Consider the following 27,281-nt stretch of genomic DNA (forward strand, 5'->3'; position numbering starts at 1 on the left):
GGTCGACGTGTCTCTGTCGTCAACTTCTCCTCCCCCTTCTCTTTGTCAATGATCTTTTCTCTCACCCGTGTTGCCCCCTCCCTCTTCCTTCCGCCCAATCGACGACTTATCACTAGAAACCGCCGCTACCTGGGCTAACTGAACACGCACTCTACAGTTTTAGGTCAGTGTCTCGATAACACTTTTTTCATCCTTTTCTTTTCGTTCATTTTATTCGCTATATCCAATCTCTCAATTATGTTTGACTGTTTCATTGAATCTTAAAAATTCTTTTAATGCTCGTTAGACTTGCTCTATCGTGTTTATGTATGAGGGGTGGTGGTGCTGTATTCATGGACAATCTTCAAAGGTTATTTAAGAAACTTATATCCTACTCTTCATGGGTCTATCTAGCTTATATATCCTCATCTCATAACAATTTTCATAGCTCCATCTGGAATCTCTCTCTCTCTCCCTTCTTCTTTGAATCCCTATTTTTTTAAAGAAAATGGCTCTCATTGCCTTTCTCTTGCTTGCTTTTCAACTTCAGAACTTTGTTTGGTTCTATTTTTTTTCTTATTGATGGAAAAGTTATTAGATTTTATTGTAACTCTTTGTTGCTTTTTCTAATTTGGAGCATATAAAGCTATCTCCTTCCGGGCATTTTGAAGACCATCTTTCATTATTCCGGTCATTTTGATCCTCAAATATGCTTGTTTAATTTGTAAAGACTTTTATCTCTGTTTTTACTCAATCAATCTGATGAGTGTTAGTCATGATCCATAGTTCCTTAGCAGATTTTCCTTTCACATTATGCTTGTATTCGATGACCTGGGTTTCTTTAGTACGTTGGTTTTCTTTGAAACATTTCCTTTATAATAGCCAATCTAAGTGACATTTAAGTTTGAGGGCTACCAAGTGAAAAACTCCTGCAGCATAGCACCTCCTTTATCAGATAGTAAGTTACTTAGACTACAGAGTGCAAAATACTTGTCTTCTATTCCAATTTCACTCATAAAACATTAGACTATTTTGCCAATTTTTGCCAATTTCACGTTGTTTGTTGTCGGTACTCCAGTGGATTTCTCCCTCCTAATCAGAATAACTATGTTTTCGAACTCTTTCTTTATGGTTAAATCTGTGTAGACCTATATTTTAGTATGATTTGGCACATATTAATAACCATTCCAAGAGTCGATCATACCAAGTTTGCTAAATAATCTGCAACAAGTTCCTTTTTTATAGTGTGATTTTTGCCCTGCATGGGTTTCTTGGAGTCTTAGGAGGGACATATTGAATGACAACAAGATGAAGGACCTGTAACATATCTGAATATACAGTTATCTATGTGTTAAGAATTGTGGCTGATGTAAAATGGAACTAAACTATTGATCCTCTATGGCATTTTTCATCCATTCATTTGTGTTTTCTTGGTTTGAAATCATTTCCATTCAATTTCTTTTTTGCCTCCTTTTTACTGTTTATTGGTTTGTTATGTGTGGCTCTCTTATAACTGGCACTTGTTTAAGAAATATGATTTATAGAGTATTTTTTAGAATTGTTTGTTGATACAAACCAAGACTTCGTGGTCTAATGGTTAAGGCACCAAATTAATTGGAGATTCTGGGTTCAATTCGCAGCATAGTTGCTTCAAGAGATTTCTTTCTTTCAAATACTATTTAAGAAAAAGAAAAAAAAGTCATTTTTCTCATCTTTGTTCTTACAAGTTTTAGAAAAAAATTTATGGTATTTTTGTTTTCCCGCTCCTTTTGTTGATTTTCAGGATTCCATTGATGATAACTTTAGGAAAAAGAGAGAAGGAAGAAGAAAAAGAGAGAATAGGAAATTAGGGTCTTGGATTTATCCAAACCCTCCCCAATAATATATATTTATAGGTATCAAAACTACAAATATTGTATACCCTTCACCCTAATAAGAGTGAAGAGACAAAAAATTAAAACTAATTACATTAGTGTCATCCTAATTACATCATATATTCCAACACTCTCCCTCAAGCTGGGAAGTAATGTTAGTGATCCCAGCTTGAACCAAATAATGTTGATGTAGTAATAAGCTCATCTATCATGGTATCCCAAGGATAAGTACGACACCAGGTACAAACTCTCAAATGGTAGAAATGGGTAATAAAACATAAGTCGAAACCAAACTCAAAGGATTTCAAACAAATATAGTGATAATAATCACTAAAGTTAGCAAACAATAAACCCAAGGCAAGCAACCGAGTTCTTATTCAGAAATAATGTCTCAATCAAAGAGACACAATAGCATTAGCGGAAATGGGCTAATGCCCAAATAACATGCACCACATGTGCAGTTGTATAGTAGCGGATAACCGATAAATAATAGAAGTTCTTAAGAGTAATAAGACCACATGAAATAATTCGCAACGAGTCCATCAGTAAATAAGGAAGTTGCACCAAATAGTATGTTGGAACCGAGTAATAATCCAAGTTAATAATCCAATCGGAGATAGAGAACCGAGTAGAACCGAGTATGATATCAGACCAATATAGTCGAGTTGTAGGAGAATAGGTATAAACCTTGTGACCTAGACCCGTATAACCAAGGCAAAAATATGTGGTCCGAGTTGGTTCAAGTTAACTTGGCATGACTGGTGCGGCTCGGTAGACCTGTGCTGCTCGACAGTAGCTAGACAGGCTGCCCGGTTCGCTAGGTTGACTCAACAAGATCTGGTCCGGGTTGGGTTAGCGCTCAATTAAAACCAATTACCTAATTTAGGAAACATTTAATTTTGCTACAATGTTCTTCTTCCCCTCAACGCCAAACAGAGCTCGAGACAACAACGACATCCAGAAACGGCACAAGATGGCGGAGAGACTGAAAAATCAATCTGAGGAGCCAAAATATTTCTGAAGATAGCCAGTAGCGGCAAAGCGGGAACAAGAATAGCAAAAAACCCAGCAACGATGCGTCTTCTTCGCCGCGGAGCTCTGGCTTTTTAACAACGTGGCGACGAACCAGCAAGATCAAACTCCTACTGTCGACGCCTAGGAAGAGATTCAAAACACTGGAACAATGCCATCTTCTCTGACAATGACAACGATAATCAATCAGCAAACAAAGAGGATTGCCGGCGATGAACCAGTGTTGCTTTAATTTTTCCTAACTTAGGAAAAATTAAATCGGCAATCGTCTTCTTCCCTGATGCCGAACAGAGCGGGAGAGCAGCTTCCAGAAACGGCAACCACGACAGAGACAACTTAGTGACTTCCCAAAATAAAGCAGCAACAATGTTCGAGCAGAGCGAAGAACCAGCTTAGTTTGTGATCTTCACCAACTCATAATGGATATAGCTACACAACAGCAATGAATGGCGCTGAGATTGAGTCCGAGTAACAGCAAAATTCGGGAAGTTGCCAGTAGCCAAATAACAACGAATAAACCAGTAGAACCAGAGAGCGACTTTGGAAGATGTCGACAGTTGGTAAGAGTAAATAACTCGGCAAAAACACAGTTCTCGACGGAGGAAATAATCTAGCGAGCCGAAATAGAAAACGGACTCAGTAGAGTTGTCTTCTTCGGCAGATTAAATTCAAGATCGACAGTTGTTTTTTAAGTAGAAAATCTTCCAACCAGTAATGGTTATATGACTCTGATTAATAGGATAGTCTATTCTGGAATTTAACTGCAGTAAATCCGAGTTTAATACTTTGAGTTAGGCTTGCTCAACAACTTTTGGGAATAGAAGATCCTCCAGATTAACTCGGTAGAAACAGTAGAGTTGTCGTCCTCCAGCAGCCCAAAAATACGCGTATCGATTCTGTTTATAGAATGATATACCAGATGCAGAGTAATGCTCGGGACATAGTTGTGGAATAATAAGATGCCAAACCAGACGAAGATGTCTGGCAAATCAACTCAGAATAGAAATATTGATAGCAGTAACTTCGGTATGTAATGGAAAAGCCAGCGAAGAACCATCTCAGTATGCGATCTAGAAATAAATCAACAACTGAGAGATTATGATCAGCAACGAGCGATCGATGGTAGGTTAAATTCAAGATACTAATAAGTTTCCAGAAATCAATAAGTTGCTATACGCCAGAAGCAAAAATCACCGAGCAGCAGTAAACAAAAATTATTTGAATCCTGAAAATCAAAGCTCTAATACCATGGTGATTTTCAGGATTCCATAAATGATAACTTTAGAGAGAGAAAAAAAAAAGGAAAAAGAAGAAGAGAGAAAAGAAAGAGGATAAAAATATGGTACTCATCCAAAGAGAGGATAGGAAATTAGGGTCTTGAATTTATCCAAACCCTCTCCCATAAAACATTTTTCACCTAGTGTTTGTGGCTCATCGTATAAGTGTTTTTCTTTCCACCCCAGCCCTCACTGTTTCTCAAAAAGCAAGAAGCATTGCAATTGGAGAGAATATTATCTTCTTTCTTTGACTCCTCAAAAGGAAAATCTTGGGAAATTGTTTAAAACAGATGTTGGTCTGCTCTGAACAGTATTATTCACTAACTGCCATCCACTTGCTAAATGTTCCTAGCAGCATATGCTCAGTGGAACTGGTGCGACACAGTCATCAACACTTTTTTTGGCCAATTGAAGATAGTAAAATACTGGTCAAGCATATGCATTGTACGCTAGTAATCATAGATAAGAAGCTGTTGCGGGACGAACATGAGGGAGATCGAGAAAATAAAAAGAGAAAAGAAGAAGGGAGGAAGAGCAGAGGAAGAAGAAGAAGAAGAAGAGGGGAGATAATGAAAAGATTTGGGTGAATCTCAAAGAATTTATATTTAAATCTAAAAAGTAGTTTAAAGACTCGGAGCTCTTTTCTTGATTTCAGGTAAAGGAACCAACCCCTCTTTCGAACCGACTTGACCTAATCATGTCCTACCTAAAGTAACCAAAAAAGCCATGTTTGCCACGACCATGACAAATCCAATACAACAAAAAGTGTCTCCAGTCTTCGATTGGTTTATCAATGTAATAACTCTTAATCTTCTTTAATTTAATCCGGTCCATTGCTAAGTACAATAAATTTAATCCAATCAATTTGATATTTGATTTGGGTCAAGGGAACAAAAAGAGAAACCTATGACCTTTGTGACAGGGCCATGAGTTCAAACTCTCGGGTACGTACTGAACCGCCAACCGCATCAGGTTATTTCTCATCGGCTTTGAACCCGAGGGCAAACTCATTCGACCGGTATACTGTGTAAGCTGTAACGAATTTGGTCGGCACGCAGACACTGTTTTTGCCCTAGACCTCATCCAACGGATTCAGCCGCCTCGAGGGTAGCAAATAGGATCCACAGTTACGTTGCGGACACGTTTCTGAGTATAACTCGTCTGGTCCCTACATCTCAGTAACATCTGGAAACATCTTGTCAAGCCATGTCGGCCGGTCAAAGTCACATCGTACGGCTAGCAGTTTACCCGCTTAGATCCTCCTCTCTTTCCTTCGCCTCAATGATTTTCCCCTACGCTCTACACGCCGTTATAGATCAAAAGGATAATTTCGTCAATTCCATCAAAAGAAAATTTCCATAATTGGACGCTGAGTCGATCAAATCAAACTTTCGGTACCTTTATGTCCCGATCTTCATTACTTTGTAATGGCGCTTCTCCAAACCCGTCTTTCAGCTTTTCACCATCTTCCCCAAAACGACCTCCTCCGCAGTGGCCCCTTTCGTCCACAGGGCACAATCCCTACGAAAGGAACGTGAAATTTTAAGATTAAAAAAAAAACGTGGTCCCACTTGGGAAGTTTTCGCGACCGTAGATCATGTGAGGCGCGCGGCCTGAAACTGATAAGGTGTAATTAAACACGTTTTTTTACCCATCTTCCCCAAAATGGATCAAAAGAGAAACCTAATTCCATCATTTCATATAAATGGTGAAATTTAAGTGGCCCCACTCGAGAGGCGTTGGGACCGTCAATCATGCTCGATGCGTACAAAAACGGATGAAACTTGTAATCAACACGGTTTTTACTAGTTTAAGTAAACTTTTAAGAGGTGTGTTTTCACGCAACCTCCCACCTGGCTCGTACTGTCAAACGTGGGCCGCCCTAAGGCCGGCGGCTTGACTGCTACGTGGACTTTTTCTGGTTGAGAGTGAAGCGATATGCTCGACAGCTGGCAGTCATGTGAACTAGGAGGTGGTATCGGGATCAGGTTCCAGATGTGAAAGGAGAGCGGGGAGTTGGAGTGTTTTGGCCGTCGGATCGAGGAGATATCTCCTGATCGAACGAAGAATAATGGGAGAGGCGACATAAGAGAGGAGAGAAGGGAGGGGTGGGGAGGAGAGCGTTTAAAGTCACGTGGGAGAGGCGAGAGTATCGAGGACTCGTCAACGTCAGCGCTGTCAAATCCCAGGGCGAATGCGTCAAATTATCTGCTCTGCTACAAAAAGTGACAAGAATGAAGTGCGAGTAATTGAAACGATAACCGTTCCCGCCGAAAGTTGAATTTCTGGTGGCTCGGGCCGGGAAGGGCTAAAGGGACACCATGGTCCAAGACAAAGGGCATCAGATAAACGAGATCCGTTTGAGAGGGCCCGAATCGTCCAGATCGAATTCAAAATTCTCAACGTAAAGTTAATAATATTATTATTTTTAAATAGATTTAAATTAGAGAAGAAAATCGTCCAACATAATTTATATTTGTATTTTTAATCATCTAATAATAGAGATTAATGCGTAAATAAATATTTTATAATTAGTTTAAATAGAAGAGGACGGGAGAAGGGACTGTGGTGTCATTTATTTGACGGGTAACGGCATAACGTCCTTTTCGGGAACGTTAAACGTGTGAGAAGTGATGGCGACCAGTGATACGGTGGGATACGGTACAGGGATACAATTGTGTGCATGGACCACTTTCTAACGCAGTCCTTTGTTGATTTTTTATTTAGATTTTTTTAAATAAATATTTAATAATTAATATGGTAATATTTTTAACACGAGGTAATTTTTTATGGTAAATGCATTTGATATTTTATTTTATTAAAAAAAATTAGGATAAATATAATAATATATGGGTTTAATTATTAAATTTTATTTATTTCCACGCAAAAGTCAATAATAGGTCCATTTAATTTTTCTTTAAATTTTTTAATATTTTTAGGATAATTTTGTATCGATTGTAACAACTTCTATTTGTCAGATTTTTAGTTATCCACATTCATTTGCCTTTTGAGGTTGTAGAGTCCATCAAGTAGATGAAATATTTCCTTCTTTTTTTGACATTTTTTAACCCAATCCTTCTTGGTTTGATTCAATTTCTAGATGACTGAGCTTCTTTCCCAGTTCATATAAGAAAACTTGTGGTTCATACCACAATCAACATAATTTTTTACCCAATCTTTAACTCGTTTTTTTTTTGCTTAATTAGGCTAAAATTTTCCCCTCACCTCAAATCTACATAATCATCATAAAAACCCTTTAAATCCATCATAAAATTCCACATGTATTAGGATGTAATGATTAAGCTGTGGAGCCCAATTAACACCTTACGTCTTACGTTCGATAGTTTAGGATTTCACACTTGTAATTTAGTTGCCCTAATTTTTTCTTTATATTTGAAAACGTCATTATTAGGGTTTTAATCATCAAGGAGAATCATCAGTTGCAGTTCAGAGAGGTTAGAGAAAGACACGTGTGTGTGTGTGTTTTATCTTGTAAACTATTTCATATTTATATTAAATTACTGCAATAATGGGAAACAGGACATAGTCTCATCTTGTGTTCTTCATATTTGCGTTTTCTTCTTCTGCTATTATTATTGTTCTTCTTAGTTTTGAATGAGGACATCTAATTAAGCTGAAATATGTGAGGCTTAGTCTACTATTAGATAACCAATGGACAGATTAATAATCTGTGCTTATTATGAACATAAGAAAAGCAACAAAAAATCAAAGCATTGATGTTAAAAACTCTAGATGACAGAGGGAGTTAATGACATGCTGCCCCATTGAAGTCACTAAATGTGGTCAAACTGCCCTTTGTTTTGTCCTCTTCGTCATTACTTCTAACCATGACCACTTCTAAGTCACATTAATAAAGGGAATACCATATCAAACAATCTAACCCACCGAATTGAATTTTTGGATAGTGTTGTAGTGGGTGGATTGGTGGGTTCCTCTTGAAGAGCAGAAATCTATGCCTTTTTTCCACTTATTCAACAAGAGTATCGATTTTGGGGGTTGGCATGATGGAAGTGGAGCAATGTTGGTGTAACTTTGAAGTAAAATGAGAGCTAGGCACTGATTTTGGTGTGACCTGAAAGAAAACATACAAGCTAATGATAAAAGATCATGGTTGGTTGGTAAATAGCATGGCATCATGCACAAGGGTCGCTAACAAGTAGATTGGACCATTGGGGCTCAGTTGGGATTCACCATTCTAAGGTGGGTTATTGGGAATTTCTGATTTATAGGCCTAGAATGTTAGATTAATTAAAAATTAAATAATATATATGTAAGGAAGCAATTTATGGGAACATGACATGAGGCACTTCATTGTATCTGTAATTCAATCATGAAGCGCATATATCATGTCACCTCATGCAGGCCCACCTAGGAATTATCGTGGTACAATGTACATGCAGAAACATCTCCTAAGCTTGTAATGCTTGTCTCTATTATTACGTGACCCTTTGTCCTAAATTCCTAATCTGGCCTGCTCTGCCCGGCCCCACTGTAGCGACCGAAAGCCTGGACCGGGCCCGACCACGTCGGGGTTCGGCCAATTTTCATTTCGATCAAAAAGGAGCCCGAAATGGTAATTCTACAGAAAGAAAAGAAAAAAAACTACGTGGCGCGTACGTCCAAGCGGACGTCCTCTCATCTATGTACAACTGTACAAGCAGTATAAGTTTCAAAACCCGGTTCCGTCTCTGGAAGCGCTTAAATATCGAGCGGCGTACCGAGCTCCCCAGACTCCGCTTCCTTCTCCAGAAAACCCTAACTCAGTCGTCGTAGTATTTCTACGACGCCCTTCCTTCCTTCTCTCTGCTGGAGATCGGTAACGTGCATTCATTTTTCGGCTTTGACAGTCTTTTTCCCTTGACGTTGAGTATCGGCGACAGCCGGGTTGGGGAACTGGTACCGGTTTTATATTCGGAGTGTTGTCTGTCAATGATCGCTGATGGCGTCGGCGTGCGTGAACAACATCGGAATGGCAACGGAGAGTTTTCTCGACTGTCCAGCCTTTCCTTCATACGGCTGGCTGAGTCCTAGGATCTCTTTTAGCCGGGATTTCGTAGATGATGGCGGGAAAATCAGTACCGGAGAGAAAGCTCCGTTGCCTGCGGAGAAGACGCAGAAGCCTATTGTGAAGGCAGATCCGGAGCCGTCTGGCAAGGATTTGGTCGACTTCGAGTTTCGGCTCGACGATTCGGTCACTATGCTTCCGGCAGACGAGCTCTTTTCGGACGGTATGCTGGTGCCTTTGCAGCTTGCTGCCGTACGTCCGACCGCTGATTTGACGACCTCGTCGAGCGTGGTTCAATCGCCTGAGGCGGTTAAGTCGCGCAGGAGACTCGATGTTACCGGTTCTGACCCCTACCTGTTTTCTCCCAAGGCGCCGAGATGTTCGAGCAGGTGGAGAGAACTTTTGGGGCTGAAGAAGACGCAGAATCCGAAGCCTGAGCTTCAGAAAGCAGCTTCTGTGCCTTCCAAGAATACGAACCCGAAATCACTGAAGCATTTTCTCCACCGGAGCAATAAATCATCTTCTTCGGTGGATTCGTCTCTGACTCTTCCCCTACTCCGAGATTCGGATTGCGAGTCGGTGTCTATCTCTTCGCGTCTGTCTTTATCTTCTTCGTCGTCCTCGGGTCCCGACCACGAAGATCTCCCCAGGCTGTCGCTCGATTCCGACAAACCGAATCCCCATCCGATTTCGCTCAATCGTAATCCCCCCCGCCTTAGAGTTTCTAAACCCCGGAACTCCAGGCCGTTGGATCATCCGTCCGGCAGGATTGGGCGCAGCCCAATGCGCAGAGCACCGGACTCTACTACCGTTCCCGTGCGTGGTGTGTCAGTAGACAGTCCACGTATGAATTCTTCGGGGAAAATAGTATTCCAGAGCTTGGAACGAAGCTCCAGCAGTCCGAGCAGCTTCAATGGTGGATCGAGGAATATAAGGCATCGAGGTATGGAGAGATCTTATTCTGCAAACGTCAGGATCACTCCGGTACTCAACGTTCCAATGTGCTCGCTGCGGGGATCTTCGAAGAGCGGTTCCGTTTTCGGGTTCGGTCAGCTGTTCTCGCCGCAAAAGAAGGACGCCGTCGCCGTGAGAGCACAATCACGTAGTCGAGGTGATCGGACTTGACTCCGTAGTTGGTAATAATCCCATTGACTATTTTCTTTTTCTTTTTACGTTGCGGGGTTGATCAATCTTACATCTGTAGATGTACATACACGGCCTTTCTTTTTTGTTTTGCTTTTGTTTTGTTTTGTTTTGTTTTTGGGCTGATGTAGACCTCCTACTCCTTTGTTCTTCTACCTGCAAATTAGAGGTTCGATTTGTATGATTTCCTTTTTTATTTTAGTTTTTGCTGGTGTCCGTTTCTTTGGATCAAATTCCTGAAATGAATGATGATAGAAATGGGCCAGTTGTTTTTTTTTTTATGTTTTTTTTGGCTCTGTTCGTTATTGTTCTTTCTCTTCGAACGATTCATTTGATTTATCGACGCCTCCTGGTTTAAAAACTTCAAATCTGTTGGATGCAAAATGCATGGAAGTCTGAATTAGAGCCAGATGCCCTTTTTTCTCTCTTAAGCTAGAAAGTAGGAGAGTGAGGTTGAAAGGGTGCACTCTGTGTGTGTTAGTCTGCGCATCTTAATCTACGAAAGTGGATCGATGCTAAAATATGCTTAAAATATGCCGAATATTTTCAGAGTCCCTTCGGATTTGGGAAGTGATGAGAGACTTGAACTCTATCTCAGAGGCACATGTTTACTGTGCGGTGCTGAATAGTTTTTTGCACGTCAGTCTGATCCCAGAAACTTTTGTTGTTATCCTTCTGTTGTCTTGTCCCCGGGCGCACGTTAGGGCATATCGATGCGTTCAGTGCTAAAAGGCGCGGGAATGCGGTGCCTGTGCGATTCCAAAGACAAGTCTGTGGCTTGGCAGACGATGTTCACGGATCATCGGCGCAAGTTAGATTCTAGTCCTTTCTTTTGTTGTTTTCTGTTGCAATGGTTGCTTTTCAGGTGGCAGGATTCTTACTGCGCGAATATTTTATTGGTCAAATGGAGATACGTAAATACATACAAAAATTGGGATTTTTTTATAGCGTAAAGAAAAACTTTTTTTTGTGCCGGTGGCATCTTTTGCGTCGGAACATGCTTATTGACGGTCGAGGTCTGACGGGAATCCCCCCTCTTCAGCCCTCCACGTTATTCGCTGTCTTATCCGATGGGCCACATCCTTCATTGGATGAGCTCGGCCATTGGATTTTGCAAGCTAGGATCGAAATCAACCTCATATCCAAAATACACATCTACTGTAGGTGATTGGACATTTTTGCAGACCCCCTTTCATCCGTCTTATCACGCTATCCACTCCATAATGATTTCATCGAAGAGGACCCTCCTCGGAATCCACCTCCATTTCCGTTCCGAATTTCTTTCAAACTGAGGGGGAATTGGGTTATTCACATGAACTTTTCATTTTTGCTTTAGTGGAATCTGTTACGAGAAACCCAACACTTTTGGGTTAAAGTAACGTCTCCAGCTATTCGGATAGACAGCGCTTTTTTTTCAGGTCGGAAGGTCAGGTCCTCTTTTTAGGTGGGAGCAAAATTGCAGTGGGTAGGTGGGGTTAGAGGCATGGGAATTGTGTCCTCTCTGCTAAAAGAAGGGAATCAACAAAGGTCTTTTGGCGTTGCCGCTATGGCGAATGATACCTGGCTATACTAGTTTGAGGCCTGCACCTGCACCAATCTAACGGCTTTCCAGTGTTAAATTATGTGACGAAGCCGACACCAATCTTTTCGAGTTCAAAAGGAGGACAGTAGATTAGGCTGCAGAGTGACAAGGTGGCATTTTGTTGCAACGCAAGCCTTTTTTCAGCTTAAAAGCTTTAGTTTTATTCGCTATTTAAAAATTTTAAAGATAAGGTCGGGGATTGGGTGTGTTGTCATGGGGGATGGGTGAGGATGAGGATGTGTTTGGTAGTAGTGGATGTGGAGGGGGTTGGAGTTCCAAGCCATGGGTTTGTCTATGAATGGGATGAGGGGTCCAAAATCTGACCACGACCCGTTAACCATCGTTAATGGCTTCCCATGGTTGCCTGCCTTGGTCACATCACAGAAGCGTTCGGAAAGACGAATAATTGTCTTAGCAAGTTCACCGAGGGTAGTGCAAACAATTGATATTATCTGGTGATTTAATAATCTGATATAAGATAACATTCATATTACGTTTTATACCATTAGTTATTATCTGGATCCATGTTTTTTAGTAGTCATCTTGAATTGGCAAATAAAAATCCCTATTTTAAGACATCACGCCCTTACCCTTCGGTTGCTCTGCATCCTTTTTATGTCTAAAGATGGAGAGTGGCCCTTCCGTTTCTAAAAGAAAGTCAAAAGCCCAAGAAGCCCATCTTGCTTCCACGCTCATCTACACGTCAAAGAACAGTAAATAATTCTGGGGAAGACAGCACGCAGCTTAAACTCCTCCCGCTGCATTAACTTCGATTTTATTGATTTGGGTCTGTTAGTGCAAGGTACCCTTGGGTCAAATATGTAACACTCTCAGAAACGTCATTTCGAAGAAATTTCACTCCATGAAAGTGTACGAGTCAATGCACTTGAATGTCAAATTGTCCTCTTGGTTTTTAACATTTAATATCGAGTTCGATTTCGCAGATCAAATTCTGGCTTTCTTTTACACTCTACAATGTCGCATTTCAGTTTTCGACGTCCGTAGTTGAGATCTGTGAAAATGATAACTAGATGAAGAATTCTTACTGCTGTTAGAGTATTATTGCCTTCCTTCCTGTCTCTTTTGAATCTGCGGAGGTCAGAGCTCCAGCCCTGAAAGTTCAACCGATGACTCGTTCGGTGTTTGGTCTTGATTAGGTTGACAGCACCCATCACTGTCTGGGTGGTAATGTTATTTCCATCTCTCTGAGAAGCAACTTCGATGATGTTCTCACTACTCGTGGGTCCATACCCTGGGCTGAACTAATTATATTAAACGTTTGATTTGATTTGGTAGGGGTGCGCCAGGCCCGAGCAATAGTGCTACGCAAGGGCGACGCTCGAGGACACTCGATAGCAAGCTAACGGTAGTGGGCCCTCCCCCACAAGAAATTAATTTAATATCGTGTGATCCGATGGACCACGTATCAGATATTAAACTGATAAGAACAGATACTACACTTGATCTTAGCCAAAAGGCCGAGAAAGGTATGCTTTATACAGTATAGGAGTGCTCATTATATAATAAAGATTTTCCTATGTTTTTCTTCTCTCCTCACCATGTGGGATTACTCGACAGAGGAGAACCCAATCCGGACCCGCTTTATTATTTCGGTTTGGTTTGGGTCAAGACAAGAAAATAAATGGAATTAAGAACAAATAAAATAAAAGGATCCAAAAGAGTAATTTATTTTAAAGTTATCCAAAATCTCAAATCCAGTGAAAATTTGAAGGTTGAATAGCTCAAAAAAAGAGCCCGAGTCTAATGGGTCTCGACTGTTAATTGAGGAAGAATGAGAGGCCGTAAATGAAATCTCAGTTGGATTGCTCCTCTATTCTTCGCACTGTTTCTACCGCTCTGCCTTTTATCTTCTACACTGCACTACTACTTCTTCTTCTTCTTCTTTTTTTCTCTCTGTTCCAGCAGAAACATAAGTAGAAATGACGGATCAACAGCAAGCGCAGAAGCCTCGTCAGCCACAAGAGAAATCTCGCAATTCCGCACCGGATCCCTCCAAGGTATTCAAAAACCATTTTCGCTTTCTTTTGTTGTTGTTCTCAAGAGATTTATTAGAACTACAGTAGATCAATGGCTGTTTCATTTGCATTTTCGTTCAAATTCATTTGGTTTGATCCATCTGAATACAAAACTATTGTCTCTTAGATCGGACTTAAAAAGACATCTGAAGCCATAATTGGAAACAAGAACTATCCAATCCTTCGTATAAAGGAACCCTAGAGCCACAATTTTATTCAATTATCTGTTTGAGGATTGCACATATGTAGCCTTTTGTTAATCAGATCATTTTACCATCTATCTATTTGTTAATTATTCTTGAAATAGATCTGGGTAAAAAGTATTTCAAATTAAGAGTTTTTACCATCTCAAAGTAACATTTATAACGTTTTAACATATTCGAACTCATGGTGATCGTTCACATAAGTGTAGTGAAGACCAACTTATCCTAATTAATATGATCTAATTTTTCCTCATTAATCTACTAGTGTGAAAGGTGAAGAATGCCTTGTTGGGTTCCCTTAACTATTAGAGATGTGTCCTCCGCCTTCTTTGTTCATGTGCTAGTTATAATGAAGGTGTCAGGGTTTGGACTCGCCCCTTTTTTATTTTGGGCAAGTCCTTCATACGTTAGAATTATTAAATGAAAAGAATTTAAGTAGATCACAGAAAATAATGAAATACTAGTTAATAATATTAGAATTATTTTATGTTATCGTGAAGGAACGACAATTATTTGTGTCGTGGATTGATCTTTAGTGTTCCTAGTAACAATTTATATGACATATAATCTGATTCTAAAACTGTGAGAGGATTATTGAAAAATTTTGAGGCAAATTATAGGCAAAAAAGAATGAAAGTTTTTCATAAGAGAGTGTTTCTCTTAATGGTAAATGGATAATTGGTGATCAATCAAGCACATGAGATTCAGAATATTATTGTTAAGATCATCGCTAAGAGTATTTTATGATATAATTCAAGCATTTGCTCTCTTAGAAAAAAATTCACTATCATGATTAGACTTTAAACTTCAAATGAAGCATAAAAGAGAACTTTTCTCATTAGATAAAGTGTTGGTTTCAATCTAGATTGAAGAAAAACACAGAAATAACACACATAAAAACTTGGATGATGACCCTAAAGTATGTAAAAAGACAATTTTGATAGAATCCAAGAAGACTAATTTTACAAAGAAGAGGCCCGGGAAATACCTTTGTAAACATAAACAAAAGATTCAGAATGAACAAAACAAAAAGGTTTATTATGACTATGAAAATTTGGTTTAGTTTGCTAAAACTGGTAGACATAAAAAAGAAAAAGAAAAAGGGTAAGGTGATAATACGAGTTCTCAAATAAACATAATAATCGAGACATAGTTCAATTGGAACTCATGACATGTGAATTATAACTAACTTAAATTTGACATTTAGTCCAATCGATTGGCAGATTGACACAAGAGTAATTGTCTATATTTGTTATGATATTTTCTCTTTTTCTTTCTACTAAGAGCAAATAGAGAACAATGATAATGGAGTGTTGCTCAAGTAATCGATAAAGAAGAAATAGAGTTGAACTTTATATCTGGAAACATTCTCACTCTCTATAATATGCAGCAGATATACAAAAAAATTGTTAGTAGTTTCTTTATGAGTCAACTAGGCTATAAATTAATGTTTGAGTCAAATACATTTTTAATTATCAAGGGGGTCTTTGTTAGAGAAGGGATATATTTCTAATGGATTATTTAAGTTAAATATAATTTTTGTGAGGAATATTAATGTGATAAATTTTCATCTTATTCCATGTTAGTTGATTCTTTTGACTCGTGACACAGTAGAACTAAACACGTAAATATGAATACCCTGAAAAGAATGTTGAATTTAATATAAAACCCAAAAATATAAGATTTAAAAATAAATATGAGATAAGTTTCCAATCAAAACAACCTAGAAGTCATTCAAGTCGATGAGTAGAATATTTGACCTCTAGACCTTATATATAGTGACTACTGTGAGTAAATAGTATTTTAACTAGAGGAAGAAAAAATATTTTATTACTTTTATAGACAATATATCAAAATATTGTTATATGTGTTTGATCAAAACTAAAGATGATGCATATTAGAAAATTTTAAATTTTATAAATCAGAAGTAGAAATCTAAATTCAAAAAATAATAAGAAATTTAGGCTAGACAGAAGAGGAGAATATAGTTCTATAGAATTTAGAAAATTATATGTGGAGCATGGTATCTTACATGAGACTACAACTCCTTATGCTCCTCACTCCAATGGAGTTATTGAAAAGAAAATAAAACATTTTTAATCATGATTAACATTTAGTTGTTTAGTATTCTCAAAGTCTTTACATAAAGTCTAAGTTCAAAATTCTATCACTTTGGATCGGTGTGGACGGCAAAATACCAACTAGATAAAGATTCAAATCCGAAAAACACATCATCAAAAGTTATTGTGTATAGATTATTTATCTTTTCAAATTTTTTAAACGGTTAGATCAAGGAGGAATTTTTATAAAATATGTTGGAGAGCCTTACAAATAGAGCTACGGAATGAGAAACAGAATAGATAAAAATATTATTATGCTAAAAAATAAAGAAAAAAAGTGATCTTGTGTGTTTTTTAGTGTTCTTGAAGGTTCCTGATAGAAAAAAAGGTTAAAAAGATGCCATTTGATCCTGTTCGAGCAATCAGAAAGTAGTGTTGAGTTTGTGAGTTCATCTTAGTACTATGACAAAGAGATCACCAATATCTAGTGCATTATAGATACACGTCTCTTAGATGAATCTCTTTCGAAAATAGTATTATTCTAAGTTTAGAGAGTTAAATTTTCCAATGGGAAACGCCATTCCTGTCATTTAAGTGATGCAATGTTTTGGCACTTCACCGACGAAGGAATCCCATTTAATGCACGCCCCTGCCCAAATTCAAACGATGTTCCAGCGCTATTAATGTTGCTTCTTTCTTTTTCCAGCTGTTTGGGGTGGTCAGTCACGACGAGCTCTGTAACACCATAAACGAGCAGATTCATTTGATCGACGAGGATGAGCTCTTCTCCATTTCTGGAACCGGGTATGAAACCCCAAAGCCGACGCCAAAGTGACGTCTGTCCTCCTGATTAACGGCCTCATTTTTAAGCGTCATCAAGTTTTCAACCCCTCCTATCCATGTAAAAACATAAAAAAAAAAAGAATACATTCAGTGTTCTTCCTTGTAAGCCCAGTTTCTTAAATTATTGCTTCAGTTTCTTTTTGCTTGTAGAACTGATGGTGATTGGTGACTAATTAATGAAAGCATTCCCATTTCTTTCAGGCTCATGCCAGTTTCAAACTTTTTAAAGGCTTTGTCTAAGGCGGAAGCGACAGGTGTTCTCATCAAAGCTTCTATACTTTTAGCGACTGCTTGTTTATTAGAATCTAGGCTTTTACAAATCTCGGTACCTCGTCTTCTAATCCTTCTTTATTTACAGACCCATATAGGAATACAATATTCAAATCAGTTGCATGGTTTAGGAAGCCAATAGACACTAGATTGGTCCCTTAAAATGGCGACTCGCCGCAGCTGAGTGATTGCTTATGATTAATTTGTGGAAATTAGGGAAAGGAAGACCACTCATCGGGACCCATTTGTTTATTTCCAGCTTGGGATGGAAATTCAGTAAAGAAGATGAGAGAAATCGATCCATGGGGATATTTGACCAGTAAAGCTGATACTGGATATGAAAGGAACAGGGTAACGATGATCAAAATCCCAATATAGAATTCAAGATGTGGACAGAGAAAAGCTTAGAAAAATATAACAGTGAACAGCATGTCAGCAGCCATGTTGAAAGGGGCCCTCCTCTGACATAACACGCTTCTACCTTCCAACACACAAAAGAAATGGAGGGAGAGAAGAGCTGTCTACAACAAGAAGCATGAATGGTTTCTTCCATTAACAATGTTATCTTCTGCTCTACTAAATTTCCAAGTGGAGCAAACAGATATTCTCATTCACACCCTCTTCTGCCCAACACCCGTCTTTTCATTCTGTCACAGTTGCCCGCGGAGCATCCTCACCTGCCCAGAACAAATAATTTGGAATCATAAGAAAATCTGTCTAGGAATCTTGGGTAGAGAGATGACAAGTCTATTCTTGAATTTTTGCCAAAAATGGTTAAATATTATTCCTTCGAAGGCTTCCAATTTGCACAACTAGAAATGGGTATTGCTTTTTTTCTCCTGCTTTCTGACCAGATACCAAACCAGCACCAGACACTACAACCACTTGGAAAGTATTCGACGTCAGGTAACTAATATTCAAGATCTTGGTGCTTCTGAAGAAAATTCAAATAGATCAAAAGTTTTGCCAATTTAAAACAATTCAAATTCTGTTAACTTGATTTACTTTCCTTGTCGGTTCATGAACAAATCTCACACATTCTTGTGGTGGATATGGAGAGGGTTTTCAGCGGATCTGTTGTTTATGACCCTTACATAAGCCTTTTAAAAAAAGCAAGATGCCTACGATCATGATCTGAGGGATATGGGCAAAGGTAGGTGCAATCTAGTAGAAAATCAGAAGATTAATGTCTACCATGAGCCATGTCTCTGCTCAGGGTCCCACAGTGCAGGTTGAGAACTTTATTAGGTTGGATCTCCAAAGCTTTTATAGTGATGGCAGAAAACTGGAGTCTGAAACATTGAAGCAAATGTACAATTTTGAAGTAATAGACAACATTAAAAAAACCATTTTCTTTGCTGCAAGCCTCAGCACGACTAGTAGTCATAAACTGATTAATTATTCCTTTTCTAAATCTGTTTCTGCTTTGTTTCCATCCTTCTCATCTTTGCCAAACACTGAAACTACCACTCATCAGCAAAACAAATATCGAATCCCAGAAGATTTGTTTGTGGACAAAGAGGAGAGTGCTCAAATCTTTGTGGGGGCACAAAATATTTTACATTTGGACTCAACTCAAGAGGAACCCCAGAGTCAAAACAGGCTCAAATGTGATACCTGATCTTGATAGAAAATACAAGATTTACAATTACAGCTCAATTAGAATCCAAAATGAATCAGGGTCTTGCATTTTCCTGATATATACATCTCTGTCTGGTCTTTGGGGGGCGTCGGTGGGGTAGCAAGCGATCTGTTTCATAAATCTAGTAGGCATGGAAGTGGACTCGTTCTGTAGGCATTATTTCCAGTGGGATCACTTGATAAGGCATAACAAGTAACAACCTTACAAGCTTTATAGCTGTAATGGAGCTAACCTGTAAACATCAACAAAGGAGGTGACAGATATAGTTGATATTAAAGCTTCAGTTAGATAGCCTGAAAGAAATCCGTGAATGTTTTATCTTTGAGAATTTGGATTATTACGCTGCTAGAAAGCAGAGTAAACTGTAGTCATAGCAGAAAAACAGATGCATGAATTTAGACTTTGAAGTACTTACCGAAGGTGACGGAGAAAAGCAGATAAGCTTTTGATTGTTGTTTTTGAAATGAACCATTTCAACTTGTTCTCAAACTGCCATTTTGTACACTTTCTAATGGAACATCCCCACTGAACGGCCCACTACTGCTCGCTGGCAGTGCAATCCTCTGATTAGGCTGCAATATGCCATAAGGAAATAAATTCATTGGCTGCAAAACAGAGGAAAGTATCAGGAAGCATTTTTTTAGGAGAGACAACGACAAGAAGAAACAGGTGTTTTGCAGAACTGGAGAACTTTAGAAGCAAGATATGAAAGCTCAGACCTGACCCATTTGCACGGGATGGAAGCGAAGATACGGAGAAAAGGATTCTGGTAAATTGGGATTTCGGATCTGATTTTGAAAATTAATCGAATTCAATACAGGGGATGGACATTGAGTTGGTTGGGGGGTGGTAGGCGCTGAAGCAATGGATTGATCGAAAATTGGAACTCTTGGTAATTGCACATGACCATGGACTGAGGGCACAGGAGTGGAACCCATGGCCATTCCCATCTGTGATATGTAATGTTGGAGACCTGGATACATCATGGGCGCCATGCCACTACTCATACACATTATCTGTAACCAGTTATACAAATATGTGAAAGTTAGCCTAGCATGTTGTGAGTAGAAAGTGACAAGCAAATACAATTTGGTTTAAAGAGTACCATCTCATTTATACCTGGACTTGTAATTGAAGTGATTTCAAGTACTCAATTGCCTCATCTAGCATTGATGCTTTGTCTGACTGCACAAATTTGAACTCAATCAGTACTTGCAAATGGCATGTATCTTTATCTCCACAATAAGCTAAACTTTTAAGACTATTAGTCAGTGTGAGTAAAGAGCAAAAAAAAAAAAAAAAAAACAAAAAAATACACCTTGTTACAATGAGGTATAAGTTCTTGTAGTGCCCTCATCTTTTCATTGATTCGGTCTCTACGTCTCTGCAGCAGCAGAAGCCAATTGTTAGAAGAAGGTGAACAGTTCATTAGGAGAATCCTTGTAAGCTGGCTTACCCTCTCAGAGAGATTGTGAACTTCAGCAGCACGGCTTCTTCTTGCAGTTGCAGATCTTGAAGGTGGTTTGCTTGCAGCCACTGACTCATATCCTGCGTCCTGAAATTTTTTACAAAATTTACAGTTAATTGAGAAAGAAGTTAACCATTCTTCCAGCTTTCCTGAATTGTTTCTAAGAGAACTAGTTTTGGAAAGACAGATAAGCTAACCTCACTTTGGCATTCTGATTCATCAGCATCTCTACCCTTCCGTTTGCGACTTTGATTATGGTCAGTCAATTTGCTTGTTCTTGTCAAGCTACCCCCAGACTCACCTGAAGACGAAGAAACCGTAGGCTCCACAACATCAGCCTCCCCTCTCTCACTCTGAGAAGCCATTTTCTGCACACCAGCCTCGAGTGATCCTGGAAATTTATCTGAAACACGACTTAAATCAGCCTCATTTTGGAGTTGGTTGCTCCCACAGTACCACAAGTCTACTGTCATTGTTGATGTCTCACCCTTCTCTCCTGGAATCACGTTTGCTTTTTCTTCACCATCATTCTTGTACAGTCTAGAAAAGTGTGAGAAGTTTACAGTTCTGCTACTGCCAATATTAGGACCTTGGGCCAACGGATCAGTAACCTGTGATTTAGGTGGCAGCATCGCGATTTCTGCCATGGATTGATTCTCATACTGCTTAAACAGACTTTGTGATCTGGTTCTATTTTCTTGGTTGGGGTGATCTCTGGTCGAATCAACGTTTGGGAAGTCATGGAAAAAATTGGAACAGAATTCTTTCTCGAATGAGTCTTCCACTGGATAATGCAGCCAAGACGCAGTTTCATCCTCATGAGTAAAACTGCTCGTATTCCCTTCGGACACGCCAAATTTTGACGGCTGTTCAAGTTTGTGAACTGGTTTTGTTTCGGTACTGGAGGGTGCAGATCTTCGATGTATTTGGCTGTTCATAACCACCTGACCGTTTTGCCATAAGAGCTCCATGAGCTCTGGGTCTGGCCTGTAAGAACGAAATTGAAATTTTAGTTGAACTCAGGTCTAATGACTTCAATAATAGATGCAACAATTAAAAGACTTTTTTACATGAACAGCAAGTGCAAGTCTGGAACACATACCCCGGGGATTTCTTTGGATTTGGGACTGGAAAGAAATCAGGAAATGGTCTAGATTTGTCCGCCATGTTCCAGTCAGGAACGAGGTGATTCATCTTTCAGTGAACCAAAAACTTTCAGCTTGCAGAGAAGAAGGCTTCAGAATTTAAACCAATTGGTCAGCTTCAGAACTGTTTTCCAAGATCAGAAACCGGAAGCCGCGAGTAAAATTTTTTTTTTTAAAAAAAAAAAAAAAACTCAGAACAAACAAGATTCCATCATCGAAGCCCAAAGGGTCCGGTAAGCAGAAGAGTTAAATTAGAGAGAAAAAAAAAAGGCAGAGAATCTCAGAATTTCAGAGAACGTTCAGAAAAAAAGTAACCAGAGATTAATCGAAAAAAAATTCTTACACTCACTCCAGAAATTTGAATTTGAAATCAGAATAATAAAACTGAGGAAGAGAAGATCAAGCAGAAAAATTTGTAGGTAAACTTATACTTTCCAAATTATTCAGAAAACCAGAACCCGAAGAGAAAATCTGCATGGCATGAGTATGAAGCAATGCAGAAAGCTTGTGGCAAATAGAAAAAGAGAAGACAAAAATTTATTAATAGGAGGAACAGAAACCTCCATCGAAAAGAAACTGCAAATAAATCACAGATTTCTAACGAAGCAACTGTAATTCAATGGTCAAATCCTGTACAATGACAAGAACGAAACCCACCTCCAGAAAACGCAAACATAGCAGAAAAAGGAATTTCAACTTCCAAGCAGTTCACCTTTTACAGAAAGAAGAAGATGGTCTTTACATGCATAGAAGAAAAGACCCATAACAAGACCACTATCGGAAACCAAGAACTGCTCGCCATGAAAACGTTGAACCTGAGAGAAACCCAAAACCCAGAAGATGAAAAAAAAAACCACCTGATCCTGAAAATCTGTTCAGCAAGAAGAAACCAGGTTAAGCTTCGTGAAAGTATTTTCTGTTTGCAGAAGCCGTCCGCTCTCTACCTCTTTCTCTAGAGATGCAGTCCTGTAATCGTCTCTCAAAAATTATGAAGGTCGTGTGAGGTTTGAGCTTCTGACTCGCAAAAATCTAGCCATCAAAGACGATACATATGATATCATCGTCTATCATTGCATTATATAAGCAACACCACCAAAGTCTCTCCTCTGTCTCTGACTCCGTAAGGGTGATAATATAAATATTGTAAACATAAAGAAGAGAGACTGCCGAGCTCTCTCTCTCTCTCTCTCTCTTTTCACCCTCCTTGTCTCTCCCTCCCCTCTTTCTCTCTCGTCGTGTGGTGGGTTCAGCATTGAATTTCCATGAGCGGTACAGATACAGAGTATCCAAATTCTACTTTCTTCTACCTCTTATCATATCTCAGTAATCTGTATCTCTTTTTGTCTGTAAATTGTAAATTTCGCCACTGGCTCCCACCCTGCAAGGTGGTCCATCCGGTCACGCACGTTTCCTGTATATCAACAGTGAAGTTTGCTTGGAGAGCTTCAATTGAATTCAAAATAGACTGGTGTACTGAATAAATGCTGCTGGCGGTTCTCTGGTTATGGGTTTTGCATTATGATCAAATACAAACTAAAATACACCAAAACTCAGTGAATATGGCTCTCTTATTGTTGATAATTGAGTTATAAATTTGAAAATCGATTGTGATAACTGAAACCCAAATTTTGATCTCCATAGTTAACTGGTTCATTAAGATTGGGTGAAGTGAATAATCTACTCCACTGAATTCAGACAAAAAGAATATACACCGAAACTGTGTATACCAAGCTTGCTCGAATCTAAAAACAATGTGAATAATTACGTGTGTGCATGTCCCTATCAGTTGGATAGGTACGAGTTGAGGTGATAACGATTTTTTGTGCCCTCTAGTCTCTATTGGATTTGAGGACCCACGACTCATTTTTTTAATAATTATTTTCTCTAAACTCTAATTTTTAGATTTTGTCTGTCTAAATCTAAATCGTTTGATCATGATCAACGATTATCTCAGCAGCCGTTGTATTTCAGATATGATAATCGTTTCCCATGTTTCGCTTCATATAACCGTTTTGTTTATTGTCTATCTAAATCATTTGATCATGATCAACTACTATCTCAGCCGTCGTATCTGAGATATGATAATCGTTTCCCATGTTTTGCTTCATATAGCCTGAGATATGATATTCGTTTCCCATGTTTCGCTTCATATAGCCTTTGGTATTGGATCAACCGTGTTTTCGATAGATAAAACATATGCATTGGCTGATGCATTATGTTGGCATAAATAAGATTAAGATCCCTGGTATTATTGGTGGTGTTTTAAGAAATAAAATTCTATGTCAAACTCTCATTCTCCTTCAAAAGCTATGGAGTTTGACATTTAAGAAAAGGTTACATCTATTGTGCAAAGAGGACAATGGAACATGGCTGTGTATGAGGAGTTTGAATGTGAGAAGAAAGATGTCTTGGATGGAGCTGGCTGAGTGGGAACATGAGGCCCAGGGAGAAAGAAACTAGGAAGCCAATTTTCAATGGTTTTTTTAGGGTTTCCTTGTTGGGTATCTCCATGAAAGGTGATGTTGAAGTTTCTTAGAGGTGGCTCCTCCAATCTCTTAATCTTAATTGATTTTGTTTTGTATTTTTTTTTTTTATGAAATTTGAGTGGTGGTGGTGAATATCCCTCCGAACTCCCATCTATTGATTCTTCAAGTAGTGTTAAACCCTAGAGAGAAAAATACATAAAATTACCTGAATCTTTGATCAATTGAAGAAAAAAACTAGGTTTAATTGGTAAAAAAAGCATCGATTCAACTTTAAAAGGCAGCCAATTTGAGAAATGAAGGAAGATTTTTCCCGAAAAATTCAGAAGAAAACACTATATATTTGATTTTGGGCAGCCTAAGCATGATTGCAATGGGCATGTTTGATCATGAGGAGTGATCAAAGACAAACTCTGACGAAGGTCGAGGGAGTACCAACATTTCCATGGCTATGGTCGTTTCAGGCGATGGCTCCTTTATAGCACTTGTCCTCGTGTCTTCACTCCTTTACACAAGAAAACGACTCGAAAGCTCCAGCAGAGGGGACCAAGTCTCAAGGTAAAAATGGATTCTCTCATTGCTTTCTTCAATTTCCAGAGTTTCATCATTCAAATTCTACAAGGCCACTTTCCGATCAAGATGGAACTTACTTGAGAAGCAGCGATAGGATCAGAATGTGAGACGGACGCAGACGATACAACCTAAAATTTACCGATTCAGATTATCGTCTTTTCTGCTTCGGAGGTGCTTTGATTGGGATCTGCTAGGTGTTTGATTGATTATCCCCGACTCTCTGTCTTGGCTTGCGTTTGCAATTTTGGAGGCTTTCTCTGCAAACTAAAAATGATTTCAAAACAACGTAAATTCGTAGCTACATTCCATGCTTGATCGCTTTGTTCTTTGTTCATCTTCAAGATAATGTGATAATCTTGTCTGGATATCAAATGGCTTAATCAAATTTTTAATTCAAAAGATGAGATTTTTTCGATATTTTATATTTTAAGCTTTTATATATGTCTCCTCTTTATTGCCCTAAAGCTTGCATAAGATGCCTAGGCTTGTTTGTTCTTCTTCTTTACTCATGTAAACTTACCCATTTTTCGTATATTAAAATAGAATAAAAAAATGGGTAAATATTGTACGATTAATTAAACTAGAATACACCAGATGTTGGAATTATGGTTTCAAATATATCATTTATAAAATAAAATTACCATGGTATTAGAAGCATGGGGCCTACTTCTAGATGTTTTGTTATTGAATGTTCAGTACAGGGAATAATGGCCAGCACATCCCCCTATAGAGGTAGATTCATTGGGTGCATTGACTGGATACATCCCTTCGGCATAAGGAGATGTATCTCTCTTGAGGAGATGACCCTTTGGAAATCTATAAATTCTTTCATGGTCTTACAAGTGAGGCTAAGGCTATTTTCACACCCAGTCTGGCTGAACGGGAGTAAGTTTATCACTTGTAAACAAATTATAAAAGGTTATTTTGTGCACTTCAAGTTTTATTTATATTCTTCAAGATGAAAGGTACGCTCTCTTTATTCTTCTTATTTTAATTCTATGATATATGTATGGCTTTCATGATAATGGAATTATAGATGATTTAATATCTATTTCTATGATATTTATTTTATTATTATTAGACATTATGTCTAAAAAATACAAATGAATAATGTCTCTGCTGGTATCATAGAGATAGATTCTATTTTTTTCATATTTGTTTTGGATTTTTTGGATATTTATTTGTGAATAGAAATAAGCCTAGTTTAGGCTTATTAGGTTCTGGCGCAGGTGTACTGGTGCGGGCCTGCCAATGTGCAGGCCTGTTGGTGCGGGTTGTTGTGGGCGGGCCTGCTGGTGCGGGCTGCTATACGCGGGCCTACTGGTGCAGGCTTGCCAATGTGTAGACTTGTGTGGTCTGGGTCGGTATTGACCCAGAACCATGAACCAAACCGGATTTTGCTAATATAATGAGCCAGAATGTGTTTCAAGAGTAGTTTTGACCCAAAAAAATTTTTAATGGAATTTTCATATTATTTAGAATTTATTTGGCTATTTGAGATCCAAGACTATAGGTATGAAGATTTATATGGTGATTTTTTATCAATAGTTCATATCTAATTGGTTTAGTTTGTTGTTTGTTATTAATTATTTCTTTGCTATAATTTCTTGAAGTATTTATAATTTGTGTTATTGCATGCCTTGTTATATATTTATGTATTTGTATGTGAAAATTAATTTAATTATATAATTTGCAAAATCCCCAAAGGATAATGCATTTTGTATAGATTAAATTAATTTGATGTGTGTTTATTTTGAGTATAATTTGTTTTATGTGTTATACTAATTTTATTATACGATTAGCAAATCCCCCAAAGGGTAATGCGAGTTGTATAATTAGATTAGTATATTATAAATTAATTCATATGAATCCCCAAAGGGTAAGTATGAATTAATTTTGTTTGTTTGTGATATTGTTGTGTTATTTATTATGTGAGGATTAATTTGCCTAGTAACTCCCATGAATCCCCAAAGGGTAAGTGTGAGTACTAGATGGCTGAGATGATTGTATAATTACGAATGTTCTCCCAAATATTAAAATATTTTCTCGATGACAGGAACATCCAGTAGTGGACATAATTTTGCTGAGTCCCTAAAGAAAAATGTACTTGCTGGGACTAATTATGTGAACCGGTCACAACGGGTTGACTGAATGCTACGAGACAATAGGTTTGATAAGATTATCAAAGTGGATACTCCTCCTCAAAGACCTTCCCGATTAAACTACCCCGATAATCTGAAACAGTATAAGAAGGACCTTAAAAAATTCAAGGAATGGGATAATGTTAATGAAATTTCTAGGTCACATATTCTTGGGGCTCTAAGTGAAACTCTCTTGATGACTTATTTTCATGTCCCCACTACAAAAGAGATTCTCGATCAGATTGAGGCTAAATATGGTAAAAAGTCGTCTACTCACATCAATAACTTATGGCAAAAGTTCACTCGTGCCAAATGTGTAGAAAATGCTGATATGAGAAAACATGTAAATGACATGTTTGCCATGGCAGATGAGTCACAATATCATGGTAGACCAATGGATAAAGAACCAAAGTGGTCACCATTATCAACTCTTTACCCAAATCTTTCAAATATATTCATGATTTTTATTCTTTGTCCAAGACAAAGTGGACTATATTTGATTTG

General features: G+C 38.4%; 2 protein-coding genes and 2 non-coding genes across 6 annotated transcripts; 2 read left to right on the forward strand and 2 right to left on the reverse strand.

Moving 5' to 3' along the window:
• The first annotated feature begins 8,893 nt into the window (after positions 1-8,893).
• LOC137953788 (uncharacterized) lies at positions 8,894-10,607 on the forward strand. Its single transcript, XM_068801296.1, has one exon. The coding sequence runs from the start codon at positions 9,123-9,125 to the stop codon at positions 10,311-10,313; it is 1,191 nt and encodes a 396-aa protein (XP_068657397.1). The 5' UTR covers positions 8,894-9,122; the 3' UTR covers positions 10,314-10,607.
• A 286-nt stretch (positions 10,608-10,893) lies between these two features.
• LOC137954062 (small nucleolar RNA Z122) lies at positions 10,894-10,987 on the forward strand. Its single transcript, XR_011112494.1, has one exon. It is a non-coding gene; the product is annotated as a small nucleolar RNA Z122 (small nucleolar RNA).
• Positions 10,988-13,206: 2,219 nt separating this feature from the next.
• Positions 13,207-13,404, reverse strand: LOC137954046 (U2 spliceosomal RNA). Its single transcript, XR_011112479.1, has one exon. It is a non-coding gene; the product is annotated as a U2 spliceosomal RNA (small nuclear RNA).
• Positions 13,405-18,739: 5,335 nt separating this feature from the next.
• LOC137953298 (transcription factor PIF5-like) lies at positions 18,740-22,607 on the reverse strand. 3 transcript variants are annotated; one of them, XM_068800625.1, is made up of 10 exons: positions 22,438-22,607; positions 21,538-21,670; positions 20,923-21,422; positions 20,633-20,838; positions 20,424-20,522; positions 20,286-20,351; positions 20,087-20,152; positions 19,687-19,983; positions 19,383-19,572; positions 18,740-19,199 (listed from the first exon to the last, which is right to left on the reverse strand). In XM_068800625.1, exons 2-9 carry the CDS (start codon positions 21,627-21,629, stop codon positions 19,441-19,443), a joined length of 1,458 nt encoding a protein of 485 aa, XP_068656726.1. In that variant the 5' UTR covers positions 21,630-21,670; positions 22,438-22,607; the 3' UTR covers positions 18,740-19,199; positions 19,383-19,440. The 3 variants fall into 3 exon arrangements, with proteins under 3 accessions (XP_068656726.1, XP_068656729.1, XP_068656727.1); XM_068800628.1 differs by lacking the exon at positions 22,438-22,607 and having other exon boundaries at positions 19,383-19,539; positions 21,538-21,786; XM_068800626.1 differs by lacking the exon at positions 22,438-22,607 and having other exon boundaries at positions 18,740-19,572; positions 21,538-21,786.
• Between the last annotated feature and the right edge of the window lie 4,674 nt (positions 22,608-27,281).

Source organism: Aristolochia californica, unplaced genomic scaffold, assembly GCF_029961685.1.
Source record: "Aristolochia californica isolate CCGP_79_NKW_82.1479 unplaced genomic scaffold, dmAriCali1.0.hap1 SCAF_16, whole genome shotgun sequence".
Classification (NCBI taxonomy): Eukaryota; Viridiplantae; Streptophyta; class Magnoliopsida; order Piperales; family Aristolochiaceae; genus Aristolochia; species Aristolochia californica.

What these genes read in the sequence shown, in the direction of transcription:
- LOC137953788 (XM_068801296.1), top strand. Translation starts at nt 9,123, where the DNA reads ATGGCGTCGGCGTGCGTGAACAACATCGGAATGGCAACGGAGAGTTTT.
- LOC137953298 (XM_068800625.1), bottom strand. Translation starts at nt 21,629, where the DNA reads ATGAATCACCTCGTTCCTGACTGGAACATGGCGGACAAATCTAGACCA. An exon ending in AATCAGAATGCCAAAGTGAG is followed by an intron (nt 20,523 to 20,632) that starts GTTAGCTTATCT and finishes AAAAAATTTCAG; the next exon opens with GACGCAGGATATGAGTCAGT. An exon ending in TTCACAATCTCTCTGAGAGG is followed by an intron (nt 20,352 to 20,423) that starts GTAAGCCAGCTT and finishes CTGCTGCTGCAG; the next exon opens with AGACGTAGAGACCGAATCAA.